Source organism: Mustela nivalis, assembly GCF_964662115.1.
Source record: "Mustela nivalis genome assembly, chromosome: 18".
Classification (NCBI taxonomy): Eukaryota; Metazoa; Chordata; class Mammalia; order Carnivora; family Mustelidae; genus Mustela; species Mustela nivalis.
This window is the reverse complement of record NC_139037.1, coordinates 11,942,069-11,961,458: the sequence shown is the minus strand read 5'-3', so window position 1 is coordinate 11,961,458 and position 19,390 is coordinate 11,942,069. Positions and strand designations below refer to the sequence as shown.

The 19,390-nt window shown below is 42.5% G+C and overlaps 2 protein-coding genes across 2 annotated transcripts in view; both read right to left on the bottom strand.

Annotated features, from left to right (window-relative positions):
* WDR59 (WD repeat domain 59) overlaps window positions 1–19,390 on the bottom strand; it is a 228,334-nt gene that overhangs the window by 40,003 nt on the left and 168,941 nt on the right. The gene's annotated exons all lie outside the window — the stretch shown is intronic.
* Window positions 830–19,390, bottom strand: part of RFWD3 (ring finger and WD repeat domain 3) — a 48,202-nt gene continuing 29,641 nt past the window's right edge. Inside the window, exons 7-13 of the mRNA XM_082712268.1 lie at window positions 13,378–13,492; window positions 12,635–12,863; window positions 9,568–9,718; window positions 8,197–8,373; window positions 6,238–6,452; window positions 4,954–5,165; window positions 830–3,303 (exon numbers count right to left, since the gene is read on the bottom strand). Coding sequence (XP_082568394.1) covers window positions 3,160–3,303; window positions 4,954–5,165; window positions 6,238–6,452; window positions 8,197–8,373; window positions 9,568–9,718; window positions 12,635–12,863; window positions 13,378–13,492 — 1,243 coding nt within the window. The 3' untranslated portion in view covers window positions 830–3,159. The remainder of the gene's footprint in view (window positions 3,304–4,953; window positions 5,166–6,237; window positions 6,453–8,196; window positions 8,374–9,567; window positions 9,719–12,634; window positions 12,864–13,377; window positions 13,493–19,390) is intronic.

The window sequence follows — 19,390 nt, the reverse complement described above, 5'->3', positions numbered from 1 at the left end:
CACAGTGAAGCTGACTCATCAAAAGACAAGGACACAAAAATGTCCGCTTCCAGAATTTCACTTGACTCATTTCACGGGAAATGAGTACTGTGGAAGAGAAAAAAATAGCGTTGAGTTTCTTAGTAATATGGAGGTTCCTTCCAACCCAGGACCTCTGTCATCTACTGTTGGAGCACCAGGCTCCATGACAACAGCAAGCTTCTACCTAGGGATCCAGTCCTCCTGGGATCTAGTCAAATCCCTTTGCTGTTCAGCTAGAAAACATTTTCAGCCTTTCCAATCTAATCCCAGAACCATGATTTATGGCAACAGAAATTCCTGAACTAAACAGAACAAAGACACTGAGGCAAGAGGCCAGAACTGTGCTGAGCAAGAACCCTGAGTCCATGCTTGCCCAGGGCTGCTGTTGCTATCCCAGGGCTGCCAAAGATTAAGAGAAATAAAAGGATAAGTCTTCTCTATAACTTCCTTCCTCCCACATTATGGTTTTTCTGGATTCAAAGAAAATACCAAGGAAGCCAGTGGGCAAAGGGAGTCTGGGAAGTGTAGTTTCCGAGATTAGGCCCTTTGGAACTGAGCGCAAACAAATAACCAGTATAGGCAAGCTCTTATGAAGCAAATACACAGCTTCCCTTTAAGCAAGAGTAGAACAGAATTGCTGGTTAAATCCCTCACCTATTCAAATGTTTACTTGAGATCCAGAGCCCATCCAGTGTAATTCAGACCCAGTACTGCATGAAATAGAGATCCACCAGGCTGAGAATGAACCACTTTCCCAAGAGGCAGACATGCCCTTGCCTCTGGCAGTCAAACAAACAAGACACCGGGAGCTGGTACACATGGCCAATGCTTTATTTTCATATTAACATTAACACAAACATTAAAACAAAGAACGTGAACAGAGATCCCACTGCCCTATTTGTCAAAGCAAGTACAAGGATATATACATCGACAAGATATTTTGAGTCTGCTTAACTCCAAACCCTCAAATGGGAGAAATACCTTAGAGACAGGGGTGAGGGGACATGCAGAGGCAGAGCCTGGTGCTGACAGGAGCCCGGAGCCTGGGTCCCACAGACAGAATCTCCTCCGTGCTGAGGGGGCCTGGGGAAGGGTGGCTGGGGCGGGGGAGGCAAAGTCTTTTCCTTGGGAGCAATCAGTTGAAGTTACAAATTTGTTTCTGAAGCATTCTAATTTACTGGAGGAATGCAAGAACTGGCAAGACCTGAGAATCACCCAATCTCCGTGGTAATAAGTCCCTTGGTTCCTATGGTTGGCCAGGAGCAGGGCAGTGGGGCGGGGCGGGGTGCGGTGGGGTGGGGTGCAATCAGCATCGGCTGAGTATATTTCCAGCCCTAGTCAAATCCTAACCCTGCTCCAGGTCTGTCCCTGCCAGAGACAAAGGCTGCCAGGGCCTGCCCAACTGCATCCTCTCTGGGAATCTGCTGAAACCAGGTATTCTGCTTTTCAGTTCGAATCCCTTCCTGCTGCTGATGCTCTAGGCCCAGGCAGTCCTTCTGAATCATCAACAAATTGAAAGGAGTATCTCCTCTGAGAAAAAGGGGCTCTTTCCCAGGCTCTGCAAACTGGCTCTTTTGTAAGATGTACTAAAATAGAAGGAGGCCACTCTTTAAAAGGCACAACTAGAACTGGGAACGCTGGGGAAATCTACTGCAATAACCCCTTGCTGGTGAGAAATGCTGGAAACAGCTCAGGACTTGTCAGGCCAGAACTGTTTTAAAATAAAAATAATAATATTTCCAGAACACTTAATGTCAGAAAGTCACACTGCTGGCCATCCTGCTTCTAAGAACAGAGTCCGGGCCACCCAGGCCCGAGGCACATTCTGTCGTGGACTGTGGTTCAGCAGCGCAGCCTTAGGCAGAGCAGGCACGAACCGAACCTTCTACTGGAGAGAAGAGAGCTCGCCATGCTGGACAAGCCACGGCCGGAGCGAAAGCTGGTGGGCTTCTCCCTGCAATACACACAGGTCTCCAACCACTATTACCTTCCTGAGAGTAACTGTTCTTCTAACAACTTTTTTTAAAGGTTAGGAAGGGAGGCCTATCAGGGGAAGTTGAAGCCAAATACCAGTTTCACGTGAGGAAGGCTTTTCCTGGGAACTCTAAACACGCCCAAGAAAAGCCCCCCCCACTCTGAGAGCTTGGCTTTATTCGGATAAGAATGCTTTCAAAATGGAAAAGACAAGCCTTTCTTCTGTTTTCACCAGTGGTCTGAGGAGCTTCTCTTTTGTAAGCCTCTCTCAGTTGGCCCTTTGGTCTGGATCTTACCAGGAGATTCAAGTAAGTGTCTTTTCCTAGTGAGGGAAAAGGAGTGGTTTTCAGAGCACTGGCTCATCTACAACCAAGCTTGAAATCCCATGCTAGCTAGAAAAAAAACGAGGCTTGCCCACTGCTCAAACTGGTCTTCCTTCCTTGGCTCCCACAATGTGAACTTAACACGCTCAGCGTTAGGAAGGGGCCAACAGCTCATCAGCCGCCTCATCCGCTGGGCTTGTCAATATCCCAGCCCCGCACACCTGGAATGTTCTGGTGCTGCCACAAAGCAGACCAGATGCGCTCTACCAGACATTTCTGTGGGGTGAGACTTGAGCTCCTGAGAGGCTGTCAACACTCAAGGTCAGAAGTAGATCAAATCCTTCAGCAGTTGTACAGTGCCCTCTTGTGTTCGACTTAAGACTCTACTGCATCCATGCGACGTGAAGACGGTTAGGCCCTTCTGGGATAGAAGCAATTGCCCCCAAGTCACAGAGCTCAAGTGACAAGACCGCTTAGGTGGGGTCACATCCTTCAGAAAATGCTTGGTGTACACTCATATCCTAAATGACTGCTTGGAGGATATTCTCTGAGGTCCAGCCGAATGTCTGATCAGAAATAGAGTTTCTCAACAGATTCCTGAAGAATTTTAACCCAAGACATGAATAACGTAGATGGGAGTACCAGTCACTTACTCTTGTGATGGACACTGCAAATACAGTCTGTAGTGTTTCAGTGACCCGGAGTTGTCCAGTCACATCAACCCAAAGGAGTCATGATCTCAGAAGTTCTAGGCCACAGACAGTAAGCAGGGACCTTGCTCAAGGCTGCCAGCAAACATTTAATGTAAACCAGCAGCAGGCCTGCCAATTTCCAGACACAGTCACTCCCACCTATAGACGTGGACCATCTTCTCGGTTAAGGTAGCCAAGTAGCTGTTGTGGTTCACCTCAAATGGGCAGATGTCCAAGACAGGCTGATCAGCTGGCAGTTCCTGCAGCAATGAGCCACTGCCAGCATCCCATAGCTACAGAAGGACAGAGAGGAGGGTCAGAAGTCATTCAGTTCAGCTAGGGGACCTGCTTGCTTGATCATCAGACAACTTTGTGGGGTTTTTTAAAAAAAGATTTTATTTATTTATTTATTGGGGGGTGGGGGTGAATAGAGAGGGAGAGTAAGAGGGAAAAGCAGGCTCACTGCTCAGAAGGGAGCCTGATGTGGGGCTTGATCCCAGGGCCCTGGGATCATGACCTGAGCTGAAGGCAGAGGCTTAACTGCCTGAGCCACAAGGTGCCCTTTTGTTAAGTTTTTATTTAAACTCCAGTTAGTTAACATACACTGGAATATTAGCTTCTGGTGTTCAACCAAGTGATTCAACAGTTCCATACAACACCAGGAGCTCATCACAAGTGCCCTCCTTAAGGCACTGGACAAGTTTGAAAGAGCTGCAGAAAGGGCACTGCCTGGGGAGTAAAACAGACTGTCCCTAACCTTCACATAGCCAGGATACACAACATAGTTTAGGTGTGGCCTCTGCTACCTTCATAAGCAATTAAGTCTTCCTGTGAGTGAACCTGAAAACCAAGCCTGTATTCAGCCCCTTCCATCAAGCTCTTTCATCAAGGGACAGAAGACTCAGTAAGACAAAAAAGTCCTTGATTCTGCCTTCATGAAATCTTCTAACCAGTGCTTTCCTTTCCTCTTCACAAATTTTTTATCATGAAAATATTTTAATAGTAAGAAGTAGGGTAGTACAATGAACTGCCTATCACCCAGATTATCAACTTTTTACCATATCTGCTTTACTAATTCTATTTTGATTTTTTTCTTCTTACTTCATGTCATTTTACCCTTACTCTATAGTGGTGCTACCTAATATGGTGACCACTAGCCACATAAGGCTATTTAAATTAAAATTAAATAAAAATTTAAAAATTAAGTTCTTCATTCACACTAATCACGTTTCAACTGCTTATGTGGCTGGTGCAACTCTACTGGTTAGCCACACTTCAAAGCTTGATTAGATTTAGGTTCAAGGGCATCTCACTGAAGGTGCCATGTGCTTCATACTGTCTTACATTAAGAGGCAAATTTTTTCTTGTAAACCCACTTAAAGCGATGTTAAGGCTGATCAATGCGTCCAGATCATGACAGACTGACCCTCCATTGTACAATTCCCCATCAACCATTCATTTGTTGGTTTCACCCTGAATTCATGAAACTGTTGCCTGAATCAATTATTGTATCTATCTATTTATTTTAAAACATTTTATTTATTCATTCGACAGAGAGAGCACAAGCAGGGGGAGACGGAGAAGCAGACTCCCCATTGAGCAGGGAGCCCGAGGTATGGCTTGATCCCAGGACCCTGAGATTGTGACCTAAGCAGAAAGCAGATGTTTAACTGACTGAGCCCCTGAGCCTCCCAGGCACCCCTGAATCAATTATTTTATAGGGGTTTCAGTAGTTCCTTTTTTTTTCTTTTTAAGATTCACAAGATGGCCCACAGGATACTCAGCTCACATAAAAAAGAATGAGGTGAATCTACAGATACTGAAATGGAAAGAAATCCAAGCTAGGTAGTTAAATGAGAGAGGAGCAAATTACAGAACAGGACGTGTGACTTGTAGGCTTTTTGCTCTACATACTTCAGTATAAAAAAAAATAATAGGCTCACCAAGGCAGAATTTGATGCTTCATCCCCAGTAGACACCAGGATGCTGCCATCATTCCCTGGGTTTTGGAAAATGGCACTTTTGGTCAGTAGTTTGCAAGTGGGTCCCCCGAGGAACGTTTGTACAGGATGGCAGGAACAGACCGGCTCTCCAGCATCATCCAGCTTGTAGGACATCTCCATCAACACACTTCGTAAAGTGTTGTGATTTTTATCTACAGGACAGAGAACCAATCTGGCTTCATGAGGATGACCCAAAGAAATGAAGGAAGTACCTCAGCTGCTTACACATCCCCCAAGTGTGAGAGCCACAATTCATCAAGCTGTTAAGAACAGCAACAAAGTGGGGCGCTTGGGTGGCTCAGTGGGTTAAAGCCTCTGCCTTCAGCTCAGGTCACGATCCCACGGTCCTGGGATCGAGCCCCACATCGGGCTCTCTGCTCAGCGGGGAGCCTGCTTCCTCCTCTCTCTCTCTGCCTGCCTCTCTGCCTACTTGTGATCTCTGTCAAATAAATAAATAAAATCTTAAAAAAAAAAAAAAAAAAAGAACAGCAACAAAGCAACTGTAATAGCAAGGACAAAATGAAACACAGCACAAGTGAAATTCAGTACCCCAGGCTAAGATAAAGCAAGTTATCTACAACAGATTTTTTTTTTTTCAAGATTTTATTTATTTATTTGACAGACAGAGATCACAAGTAGGCAGAGAGGCAGGGAAAGAGAGAGGGAAGCAAGCTCCCCGCCGAGCAGAGCCTGATGCGGGGCTCGATCCCAGGACCCTGGGATCATGACCTGAGCCGAAGGCAGAGGCTTTAACCCACTGAGCCACCCAAGCGCCCCCCTACAACAGATTTTTGCCTATAAGGGCAACAATTTTGAGCGTAAGCTATCTTTTTTAGTGAAATCACGGTATTCTGCCAGACCCCGGCTCAGGTTTTTATCTTCCTTAATGGCAAGCAGAAGAAGATCTGGAACTGCACGGAGGGTGGCTCACTGGCCTCAATTCCAGGCCTCCTCATTCCAGTACTGCCTAAATCACAGGGGCCCCTCAAGTGGCTGACTCACACCAAGGACCACCTGGAAGAATCCGCAGACAAGTGAGAAGCAGAGGCAGGCTCCAAAGAGCAATGTGGGGCCACCAGCCCCCATGTAGTAGCACAAACCGTTAGTCTGAGTGGGGCTTCCCAGTGCCACCTGAAGGGTAGGGCAAGACCTCCTGTCCTCCCTTGAACTGATCCGCTCCCAGACAAACCACAGGTGGTCCCACATGGACATTCCAACACTCACCAGGCCTGTAGGTCACAAGACAATGCCGGGTGCTGCTCTCCGTCTGAAAGTCTACACAACCCCCTGGCTCCATGGGCAGCACATGAGGCCAATGAGAAAAGCCCATTCTGAGCTCCCAGAAGGAAGCATTCTCCAAGGTTCCAGCCAACACCCCACCATATGGAAATGCAGCTGAGGCAGCTCTGGGTATGTATGACAGGGATACCAGCGGGCATCTGAAGGGGAAGAAATGAAACCATGTTTCACATTCCAGTACCTGTACTGCTCTAGACCCCACTGCCAGGAGCCCAAGCATAGTCCTACCTCCATAGAAGAGGTTAAAGACCTTCCGTGGGTCACTGTCCTTTGACATTTGATAAAAACTAGCAACCCCCTCTGTAGAAACAAAAGTATACCTATAATCTCTGCAGCCAATTTCAGAGGAGATATCACACGTTTGAAAAACAGTGTAAAAAAAAAAAAGGAACAAAAAAAGGACTAGGAAATTTAATAGTACAAGATCACAAATACAAGGAAGAAGAAAGACTGAGTGGTGTTGAAGTTTCCAGTAAGGGGGTTGGCCACATACACGAGTAAAGTCCGAAAGGAAATCCAGCTTACAAATCGGATAAAGCTTCCACGCTGGATTGGACAGACTCTTCAATTCAAATACTGCCTGAAGCAACTGCCTTTTTTTTTTAATTTAAGGCATCTCTCCGCCCAACGTGGAGTTCGAACTCGTGACCCTGAGATCAAGAGTCATACGTTCTTCCAACGAAGCCAGCCAGGGGCCCCTGAAGCAACTACATTTTAATTCAAAAACAAGACTGTTTCTTTAGAAATTTTCTAAATCTCTATCTGCAAGCACATGACCAGAACTGTGTGCCAAGAATTCTCTCAGAAGTATCAGCCGGCTGACTCTGTTCCAATGAACTTTGTTTCTGCTGCACTTGCCGAGGCGGTCACTTTGCCTGCTTTCTTTCACTGCCCTGTCACAGTGAAGCAAACAGAGGCAGCAGTGAGCACTCCATACAAATACTTTCCTGGCTGTTTGCTCTATTTTATTTATTGCCTGCTCTGCCTGCATCTGTTGACATCAAGGGCAGGCCCCATGTCGGCCGGGAGTTCACATCTGTCACCTTCAGGCCCACAGACCACATACCGGAAGCACGAGTCTGCCCCACCCCATGAGGATGCCAGAGTGCTGACCTAGGTTCAGGAACCATTACTCTCTCACTGCTATGGTGATATCTTTCTGTTTAGATCCCTATGCCCCCTTTTTAATATATGTTCACACTGGAAATGGAAATTCTCTTTTAAGATACTTCTCATTTTGGTCTAGGTCAGATTCCACTTCTCGTTTTGAGAATTTTATGCCTTCAGGAGTGTATTACGCCCAAATGGGACCCAACACATTCTGCAGAGTCACAGTGGTGTTGCCACCACTCACCCTCAGAACCCCGGCTGACTCTGAAAACCAGAGAACTCTGTAATGGGATTATAAAGGATTCGTTGTCGTAACATGGCATCTTCAGACCAACTTGGTCTAGCTGGAGGTTAGGGAAATTTTCAATCATTTTTTTCCAGGCCCACCCATTACTGATCTCTTCCTGTGCGTCTGACATGTGGCTATTAAAGCAAGTCTCTGTAACAGGCCAAGAACTGTAACCAAGATCACACAGTTCCTACGCATTGGAGCCGGGTCTGGAACACAGATCTGACTTCATTTTGCCACACTGGGTGATGAGTGACTGTATGAACCTGGCTATACTTGGTGTCAGGGCTTTCTACCATGCAGAAATAGCATGAACACACAGAAAGGCTCTTACTGAGTCTTAAGCAAGAATGCATCACTGCACACAGAGAATTGTCCTCCGTGAGGAATTCTGAACAAACATCAAATATTGTCAAAAGACAGGATTCATATGATGGTCCAAGAGAAAGTTGCTACCTACAGGGAAAACCTAAGTGGTCCCCTACCTGGCTTTCTGAGGTACTAACTCCTCGATATGACAGCTCGTGTTTCGAAGGTCATACACCAGGATCGAACCATTGACCAGTCCAGCATAGATGTGATTGCTTTCATCAAGACACCAGCAGCAGCTCCAGACAGGGCGTCCAGCATTGTAAGTCTGGACTACTGTGTTTGTCTCCAGGCTGTGGAGATACAAGACTTTTACAACAATGTATTAAGAAAATCAAATATATAACAAAGATGTAAAGATGATCATTTCCGTGATAATCTTTTAAGAACACACCCACACACCCAAACTATTTGGGATTCCCAATTTCCTGCAGGGACTGCCCACATAACCCCTTTCAATTCCAAAATATTTGTTTTGAGGGACACAGGCTTTCCTCTTGAAATGGAAGGAAAATAAAAGAATAAATTAAAGAGATATTTAAACAGTACATTCCCTGTTCTACCCCAATTCTCTGTAATTATCTATTACACAGGTAATCAATATTCAAGGCTGAAAAATTAGAATATACCTATGAGAGAAACAAAAACTAACACTCCAACCAACTGGCTCTTCTTTCACCTTTTTTTTTTTTTTTTAAACACAACTAGGAAAAAATATTTTATATATATGTATAAAACATAATGCTACGTTGAGTTTCAGGGCTAATTAAGCCGAAGCATTCTTGAAAAATCAAAGGCTTATCAGGCCTGATGGTGATATCATGATGTCCCTCAGATTTAGCTGTGGAACAGGAAGCCAACTATCAGACGTCTGATCAGAACTACTTTCTAAAGATGAAGGCCCTGAGACCCGTTCAGATCGGGTTCACAGCAATCGCAGGGCATGTGAAAGATAAAATGAAGTTAACCGAGGGTTACTGATAAGAGAAGTCAGGGCACCCCAGGAGAATGAGTTCCTGGAGAGCATTTTTGTTCCATAGGATGATCCTGGAAATAGACCAGCAATAAGCAGGTCCAAGATGGTCCGGCAACTCCACGGTGCCCAGTACGACAGCTTCCTGCATACTGTCATTCGACCATCGAGGGTGTTCCTCTCATCTGTCTAGCTTAAGATGTATTTTGTAACACAGATAATTAAAAAAAAAACAAAAAACCAAAAACCCAAAAACGGGGCATTGCCATACTGTTGTGGAGCCTGTCTTATCTACTTTGAAAAGCAATACATTTTAAATTCAATGAACTGGATTTCAGAAGACAATGAGACACACACACAGACACACACACACACACAGAAGACAATGAGACACACACACACACACACACACTCACACACACAAGGAGCTAAGGCCATCCTAACACGGATATTAATTTCTACACTGTTCAATGCTAACCAGACCAGGCCCCAACCTCCTCCCTGAAGCACCCACCTGGTCAGTTTAACAGTGTTGTCTAGGGATGCTGAGAGCAGTAAGCCTTTGGACCTACTGCTGAAAGCCAGTCCACGGATCTGTTTGCCATGCATAGCAATGTACTGACTGCTTTTCATGTTGGCAGTACTCAACATCTTAACACCAAAGCCTGTCAAAGACAAGAGAGCATGAAATCACTGGAAGTCAATTTAAGGCAGAGCAAACCACCTTTTCAAGGAGCTCTTTTGTTCAGCTTTCCTGGCATATAAATCCCTGGAAAACAGCCAGTCAGACAAAGAAAATAAAAATTCCCCAGGGTGATAATTATTTTAAAAAGTATATTCCACTCCAAATGTCCAACCACAGGTGAACAGATAAACCACTATATACACATATACACAGAATATACTAGCCAACAAAACAAGGACATAAACTACTGATAAATACAATATGGACGAATCTCTGTAACTTTATGCTGAAAGAAGCCAGACAAAAAAGCTAATACTGTATGAGTACAATTATGTAAAATTCTAGAAAATGCAAACTGATGTATATTCAGAAAGTAGATGAGTGGTTGCCTGGGGATGAGGAGAGGAGGGAGGAGCAGATAGGAGATGGATTATAAAGGGCACGAGAAAACTCTGGGGGAAAAGATGGGTTCATTATCTCGATTGTGAGGATGGTTTCAGGGCTGTACACATATATCAAAATTCATCCAACTATAGTTTCAATATGTGCAATTTAGTGTATGTCAGTCAAATTTCAATAAAGCTATTAATATAGATGTCCACAGAGAGTGAAGATGAAGAAAAAGTGAACCATAAAGAATGAAGACGGGTGATTTCTGTGTCAGGTGGTCAAGATATACTATATTTGTCTGAATGGAATAAAAACAGATTACACTTTAAGTATTTTAATCAATTTGCATCATTTCAGAAGAAGAAAAAAAAATCCCCCACCAAAATTTGTCCTTTTTAATTTATTGATACTCTGTTTTAGTCCTAGACTCTTGACAATATATAATTATCTATTATTATCCAAGTTATCCATAAACAGAATTTCTCAAATCCTAGAATCAAGACACCCTTGAGTCACACTTTAGCTTCTCTGGGGAAACAAGTGGGAAAAGTTCATTGTGTTTTCTCCTGAAACAAAATTAGGAGAGCCAGAAGACAAAGAGGGAAACTACAGGCTTTAAATCAACAGGGAACACGAATACTGGCCTAATTCATGATCAAGGGAAACAGAGAAATTAGCACCAACAGGCTCTCAAGAACTGGCTGTGCTGTGTGGGATTGATGCATTAAGGAAAAAGGAACATATCACCCCATTCCATTGCTGGGGGAACAATTCAAATAAATAAATATTTTCCCAGTTGTAGGGAAGGCTTTTATGATAAATACTTTATTAAAGATGTGGATGGGCTACAAACGTTATAAATAATCCTTTTATGTTCCCCTTAACTGAAGCTACTCTCAACTCCCAGCTATCAGTGAACAGAAAAATATGCAATAATAGAGGAATGCTACTTCTAATCCTATATTTACCTAAGTTTAGGGGGACACAGTTGTGAAGCTTTTGTATGAAACTTGTTAAGTGGGTAAACAGGAAATCACGTTGAAGCAAAAGGACCTGACAGCTGGGAGAAATCACATGCTAAAACTTGTGCAAAGAAACATCTACTACAATTAGGAATGATTTAAGTGGGCATGTGAGGAGATTTGGTTTTCAACATTAAGGTTTCAACATTTAAAACCTAAAATTAAGCTTTTAAAAAAAGCACAAAATATGAGACTATTTAACATTTACTATATTATTATCAATATTAATCAATGTATTTCCAAATTCTTTTATTCAAAATTTATCTGTTTGACTACCACTGAAAATAAGTATTAAATCTTGTTTCAACTTGAATTAGCCCTTGGGATAGTTTTTTTTTAATTTTGTTTTAAGATTTATTTATTTATTTAAGAGAGACGGCAGGAACAAGCAAAGGGCAGAGTAGAGGGATAGGGAGAGAAACTCAAGCAGATTCCCTGCTAAGCACAGAGTCCAACTGGGGGCTGGATCCCATGACCCTGAGATCGTGACCTGAGCCAAAATCAAGAGTAGAATGCTATACTGACTGAGTCACCCAGGCACCCCAGGATAGTGTTTTAAAAAATATTTCCAGGGGTGCCTGGGTGGCTCAGTGGGTTAGAGCTTCTGCCTTCAACTCAGGTCATGATCCCAGGGTCCTGGGATGGAGCCCCACATTGGGCTCTCTGCTCAGCAGGGAGCCTGCTTCTTCCTCTCTCTCTGCCTGCCTCTCTGCCTACTTATGATCTCTGTCTGTCAAATAAATAAATAAAATCTTACAAAAAAAAAAAAAATTTCCAGGGATGCCTGGGTGGCTCAGTGGATTAAGCCTGTGCCTTCAGCTTGGGTCATGGTCTTGGAGTCCTGGGACTGAGCCCCACATAGGCTCTCTGGTCAGCAAGGAGCCTGCTTCCCTACCCCCCACCTGCCTTTCTGGCTGCTTGTGATCTCTCTCTCTGTCAAATAAATAAATAAAATCTTAAAAAAAAAATTTCCAGTCTCGGGGCACCCGTCCGTTTCAGTCGGTAGAGCATGTGACTCCTGATGTCAGGGTCCTAAGTCTGAGCCCCACGTTGGGTGGAAAAATTATTTAAAAAACAAATAAACAAACAAACAAAAAAACTTAAATTCAAGTCTCATACTCTCCCGATTAAGCCTGTCGGGTGCCCCCATGAATCTACCTTTAACGGGACAGAAAGGGGGTGCCGTTCTTCTCCTTGGACTACACCAGTAACCCATGCTTCCAAGTACCCTCCCTGCTCTTACTTTATCACAGGTATTAATTCGCATTTCTGAGCTCTGGGTGAATACATGTACAGAATGAGGCCAACGGATAGGTTATCTCTGCAGCCCCTGCAGAGAATCAGCATTAACGGACTGGGGAAAGTGGTCTGGCGGCTGTGGTCAGTGTTCACCTGCTAGCGAGTCCTGGATTCTGCCAACAGGGAGCAGAGAAGCAAATGAAGTCCAATAATGAACACGAAGGCCGAGGTGCTTGACCGCTCACCTGGCAGGAAGGAGGCCTGAGGTGAAGGCTGTGACACCACCAGGCAGCTCAGAGCATCACAGTATGCCATGATGCGGCAGTTTCCTATCTGAGACACCGTGAAGGTCTTCTGGAAATGGTACTTGTGCTGGTTCTGGCTGGAGGGCAGGCAGTTCAGGGAACGTGCTTGGGAGCCCCTGGGGGGCTGTGAAATCTGATCCCGATGCTGCACAATAAGTTTCTGCAAGTCCTAAAATGAAAACCATGTTGTAAGTGTGAAGCCTTTTGGTCCGATGCTCCCCTCCTGCACAATCCCTTCATCTGACAGGGGGACGTTTTTTATCCGTTACATGGAAATGCTGACACGAGTCCCAGAGAGAGCCCCGCGGCTGTTCTCCCCTATTTCAACCAGCAACTGAGCCAACAAGAGCCCAGATCAGAAAATATGAGGGCTGGAAGTCTTCAGTGGTCTTCTTGGCTACACCCCTCATTTTCTTGGTAGTTTCAGGGAGGTAAAAAGGACTGAGAATTTGAATTATCAGCCTGCTGTTTAATTGGTTCGAAGTTCAAACTGCTGAATTCATCCCAAAGTGTGTATACTTCTGATAAACGCCCTAATCAAAAACAGAATAAAGAGGTGGTCTTGTTTGCTCCTGAAAAGCGTGGTAAATCCTTCTTTGTATCTGAGATGAACCAAAGTTCTGTTTAGATTCCTTCTCCACTCCTATTCCCGAAGCTCTCTGGATGAGGACGGGAGAACCTACCTGGACCCGACTATGAAGCTTACTGCACTCGTCAGTGAGGACCTGAAGTTGGAGACGGCACTGCGCTGACTCCAATTCGGCCTGCTTCCTCAGCATCTGCTCCTTCAGTAAGGAACTAGAAGGAGAAGCCAACAACAGGGGAAGATGAGAAGGCCACAGAAGACTTGCCAACAAGATGTCAGATTAAGTTTATGCTATGATAAGTTTTTGCTGTAAATACGTCATGATGGTGAATAAAACACAACAAAAGAAAAAGTCTCATATACAGAAACACTACAGAAAGTAGCATGCAGGGCTGAACTCACGAGTTACTGGGATTCAGCGTTAACGCTGGCAGTGATGAGCAGGAATCTGGCTCTTACTAGGGAATGAGACTAAAAATGCAAAAAATGCCAGATGACGGGACAGAGCCAAGCTCACTGCTCGATTTAGAGCCATATATAAGAGTAAAATGACAATTAAAAAAAAAGATTTTATTTATTTGACAGAGATCACAGGTAGGCAGAGAGGCAGGCAGAGAGAGAGGAAGGGAAGCAGGCTCCAGCCCGATGTGGGGCTCGATCCCAGGACCCTGGGATCATGACCTGAGCCAAAGGCAGAGGCTTTAACCCACTGAGCCACCCAGGCGCCCCATAAGAGTAAAATGACAAAGTTAAAAGAGCAAGGTTTCCTGGCGGATTAAAAGAAAATAGTAAGTTACCAGTTCATCAGATACTGAAATTAAGTAATACCACAAAAATGAGGCTGAAATTAAAAAGATAGAAGGTATATACTGGGAAAATGCTAAGACCAGTTAGAATTAGAAAGCATGAACAGGTATAAAGAGGAACAATGCATAATGAAAAAAATACATTCACCAAGAATAAAAATTATAGATCTGCATGTACCTAAAGACACTTTCAAAATATGCAAAAAATAAAAAAAAGATTTCCACTCAGTAAAACAGGATAGAAAAACGATGAATAACTTGAAACGAAGAGGTAAAGCCACTCTATTTATCTTCATGGAAAGTTCAAGAGAACCCACAAACCAGTCAGCAAGGTGCTGGAATTAAGATCAAGAAAATTAGGTTGGGGCCCCTGGCTGGCTCAGTCAGAGAAACACGTGACTCTTGATCTCAGGGTCACTGAGTTCAAACCCCACAGTAGGTATACAGAATAATGAAAAAATAAATGAACTTAAAAAAAAAAAAATTAGATCAACAGCATTTCCCATATGCCAGATAACTGGCTAGAAAATGTAATAGAAAAAAAAAAAAAATCACTCACGAGAGCACATCTAACGAAAGCAACCTAGGAATAAAGTTAAAGGGTATGAAGACCTTTATGAAGGAAAGTACACTTGTAAAAGGCATCAGAAGACAGTGAATAGTGGAAGGATATTATATAATGTTCACAGCTGGAATGACTCAAAATCAAGAACTTCTCAAGTTACTCTAAAAATTTAATGCAATTTCAATCAAGGTTTCAAAGGGAACTTTTCCTTTTGAAATCTTGATTGAAATTGCATTAAATGGAACTTAGGAAACTAATTTTAAAATTAAGAGCAAAATGCCAAGAATATCAAAGTCAATTTGAAGAACAAGGTGGGAGGAAGTATTTTAAAGTTACAATAAATTATAACTTCAGAATACTGGGGCAAGAATTAACAAAGAGACCATGGAACCTAAAACTCAAAAACTTAACTTAGGATACAAGCAGCAATGAAGACTTCTACAGGAAGAACATATTACTTAATAATTACACTGCAAACCTGGTTATCCATAAAACTAGGTTTAAAAAATATTTAAAACCTACATAAAAAGCAATTTTTTTCAAAAGATTTTATTTGACAAAGAGAGCGAGAAAGATCACAAGTAGGCAGAGCAGTAGGCAGAGAAAGAGGGGGAAGCAGGCTCCCTGCTGAGCAGAGAGCCCGGGGGGTCACTCCCAGGACCCTGAGATCATGATCTGAGCCGAAGGCAGAAGCATAACCCACTGAGAAACCCAGGCGCCCAAAAAAATAAAAAAATTTGAAGAACCTTTAGAAGAAGTTGTCTTTATGACCTTGAAGCAGTGCACAAACCCCACCCCCCACAAAACAAGAGATAAACAACTGTATTAAAATTAAAAACTCATGTTCAACAAAAGATAACATAAACATGTTAAAGAGACAAGCCACAGACTGGGAGATGCTATTTGCAACCTGCAAAGAATCAGTACATGTAACCCCTGAACAACATGGGTTTGAGCTGCACTGGCCCACTTACCGTGGATTTTTTTTTTTTTTTTCAATAAATACACTGGAAAATTTTTTGGAGATTTGCAACAATTTGAAAAACCACATAGATAAACCTAGAAAGGTGGAGTCACCTATTCTAGAAACGTGGAAAAAATTAAGAAACAGGTATTATTGTAAAGATCAAGTACATAATACATATAACATATAAATTGTACGTTAATCAACTGTTTATGTTACCAGGAAGGTTTCTAGTCAACAGCAGGCTCTTAAGGTTAAGGTTTTGGGGACTTACAAGTTATATGTGGATTTCTAACTGTGTGAGAGGTTGGTGCCTCTACCTTGGGTCAAATGTATAAGGAAAACATAATGAACTATAAATCAGTAAGAAATAAGCAATGTATTTTGTTCAATATAGATGAACAAAAGATATGAACAAAATTGAGAGAAGAGTATGTCCAACCTCATTAATAATTGTGGATATACAAATTAAGTAACTACTACGGACTCCATGAGACTGTCAAAATTAAGTCTGATAATATAAAATGAACAAAAGTATAAAAAAAAGAGAAATTTTGCTGATGGGAGTACAAACTGGAAACAGCTTCTTGGAAGAGCAATTTGACAGTAGCCAGTAAAGCTGAAATTCCATGTGACCTAGGATAAAGTATTTCCACTTCTAGGCCTAAAGACACTCTTACCCATCTCTCTTACCCATGGCTTATATTAACAAAAACTGAAAACCACCTTAAGTGTCCACCAATACAAAACACGTATAGGGAAATTCTATTATTTTTTATTTTTAAAAAGATTTTGATTTATTTATTTAACAGACAGAGATCACAGGTAGGCAGAGAGGAAGGAAAGCAGGCTCCCTGCTGAGCAGAGAGCCTGATGAGGGCTCAATCCCACCATGGGATCATGACATGAGCCAAAGGCAGAGGCTTTAACCCACTGAGCCACCCAGGTGGCCCCGTACAGGGAAATTTTAAATTAGAGAACTAGAACACTCTACAGAACTAAGAATCAATAAGCTAGATGTATCCCAACCGGGATAAGTTCCCCAAACGTAATTCTAAACAAACAAACAAACAAACAAACAAAAAATAAGTTACAGAGGAAAATTATACTCTAATAACATATGCATCAAGTGTAAAAACACTGTAAATCATATTATACATGATTTATGATTATAGGTCCTCTGAGGAGAGGGATGAAATTAAGGAGAATGTAGTTCTCAAGGAAGCTTCTGGTTTACCTATAATGATTTATTTTTTTAAGGCCTACAGCAAATACGGCAATTTGTTAAGATCTGGTAAAGTCAAGCACAAGGGTGTTCATTTGATTAAATCTCTGTATTTATTGGCATTTTCAAAAGCTTCACATTTTCTAAAGAGGACAGGGAGCATACTGATTTATTATAGTAATCAGCATTTTATTTTTAGCTTTAATTTCCATGTAGTTAACATAGTGTTTTATTAGTTCTGGGTATACAACACATGAGTCACTGTGTTCACACTTCCTTGTGTTACAGTGCTCATCAAGGTAAGGGCACTCCTAATCCCCTTCACCTATTTCACCCATCCCCACACCCACCTCTGGTAACCATCTGTTTGCTCCCTATACTTAAGAGTCTACTTTTTGATTTGTTTCTCCTTTTCCCTTTGCTCATTTGTTTTTTTTTTTTTTAAATTCCACATAGGCATGAAATCATTTGGTATATGTCTTTCTCTGACTGGCTTATTTCACTTAGTATTACACACTCTAGCTCCATCCATGTTGTCATAAAAGGTAAGATTTCATTCTTTTCTGTGGCCGAGTAAGATCCTATATTATGTATGCATGTATGTATGTGTGTATACCACCTCTTCTTTACCCATCTATATCTAGGGTGCTTCCATAGCCTGGCTATGGTAAAATGCTATTTATAACACAGGGGTGCATACATCCCTTTGAATTACTGTTTCTGTATTCTATCAGTAAACAGTAGTGTGACTAATCGATCATTGGGTAATTCCATTTTTAATATTTTGAGGAATCTCCACACCATCTTCCACAGTGGCTGTTTCGTTGTACATTCCTATGAATAATGCATGGGGTTCCTTTTTCCCCACATCCTCAACAACACCTGTTGTTTCTTGTGTTTTTGATTTTTAGCCATTCTGACAGCTGTGGGGGTATAGCTTGGATTTGCATTTCTCCAGTCATGAGTGACAATGAACATCTTTTCATTTGTTTCTTGGCCATATGGATGTCTTCTCTGGAGAAATTTGTTCACATCATCCGCCCATTTTTTTAAAAATTATTATTATTATTTTTAAGATTTTATTTATTTATTTGACAGAGAGAGATCACAAATAGGCAGAGAGAGAGAGAGAGAGAGAGGGAAGCAGGCTCCCTGCTGAGCAGAGAGCCCAATGCGGGACTCGATCCCAGGACCCTGAGATCATGACCTGAGCGGAAGGCAGCGGCTTAACCCACTGGGCCACCCAGGTGCCCCCATTTTTTTTTTTTTTAAAGATTTTATTTATTTGACATACAAAGATCACAAGTAGGCAGAGAGGCAGGCAAAGAGAGAAGAAGGGAAGCAGGCTCCCTGCTAAGCAGAGAGCCCGATGCGGGGCTTGATCCCAAGGCCCTGAGATCATGACCTGAGCGGAAGGCAGAGGCTTACCCACTGAGCCACCCAGGTGCCTCTACCCATTTTTTTAATAATGGATTATTTGTTTTTAGGGTGTTGAGTTGTATACATTCTTTTTTTTTTTTTTTTAAAGATTTTTAGCACAGGCAGACAGAGTGGCAGGCAGAGTCAGAGGGAGAAGCGGGCTCCCTGCAGAGCAAGGAGCCCAATGTGGGACTCGATTCCAAGACGCTGGGATCATGATCTGAGCTGCTTAACCAACTGAGCCACCCAGGCGTCCCAAGTTCTTTATATATTCTGGATACTGACACTTTATTGGATATGTCATTTGCAAATTATTTTCTCTCATTCAGCAGGTTGATTTTTAGTTTTGTTACTGTTCCCTTTGCTGTCCAGAAGCTGTTAATTTTGATGTTGTTCCAATAGTTTATTTTCGCTTTTGTTTCCCTTGACTCAGGAGACATATCTAGAGAGATGTTGCTACTGCTGATGGCAGAATAATTACTGCCTGCGCTCTTCTAGGCTTTCTATGGCTTCATGTCTCACATTTAGGTCCTCAATTCATTTTGAGTTTTTCTTTTTTCTTTCTTTCTTTCTTTTTTTAAAGGTTTTATTTACTTGACACACACACACACACAGAGGAGGAAGCAGACTGCCCTCTGGGCAGAGAGCCCGATGCGAGGCTCGATCCCAGAACCCGGAGATTGTAACAGGAGCTGAAGACAGAGGCTTAACCCACTGAGCCACCCAGATGCCCCCATTTTGAGTTTATTCTTGTGTCTGGTGTAAGAAAGTGATCGTTTCATTATTTTGTATGTTACTGTCCGGTTTTCCCAACACCATTTGTTGTTGGAAGAGACTGTCTCTTTTCCCATTACATATTCTTTCCTGCTACATCAAAGATTTATTGATCATGTAACTGTGGACTCATTTCTGGGTTTTCTATTCTGTTCCACTGAACTATGTGTCTATTTTTATGCCAGGACCATACTGTTTTGGTATGTTTTGGACCATAAAGCTTTGTAGTATCACTTGAAGTCTGGAATCGTGATACCTCCAGGTTGTTTTTTTTTTCTTCTTTTATGATTCCAAACAAATTTTAGGATTGTTTGTTCTAGTTTTGTGAAAAATGCTATGGTACTTTAATAGAGATTG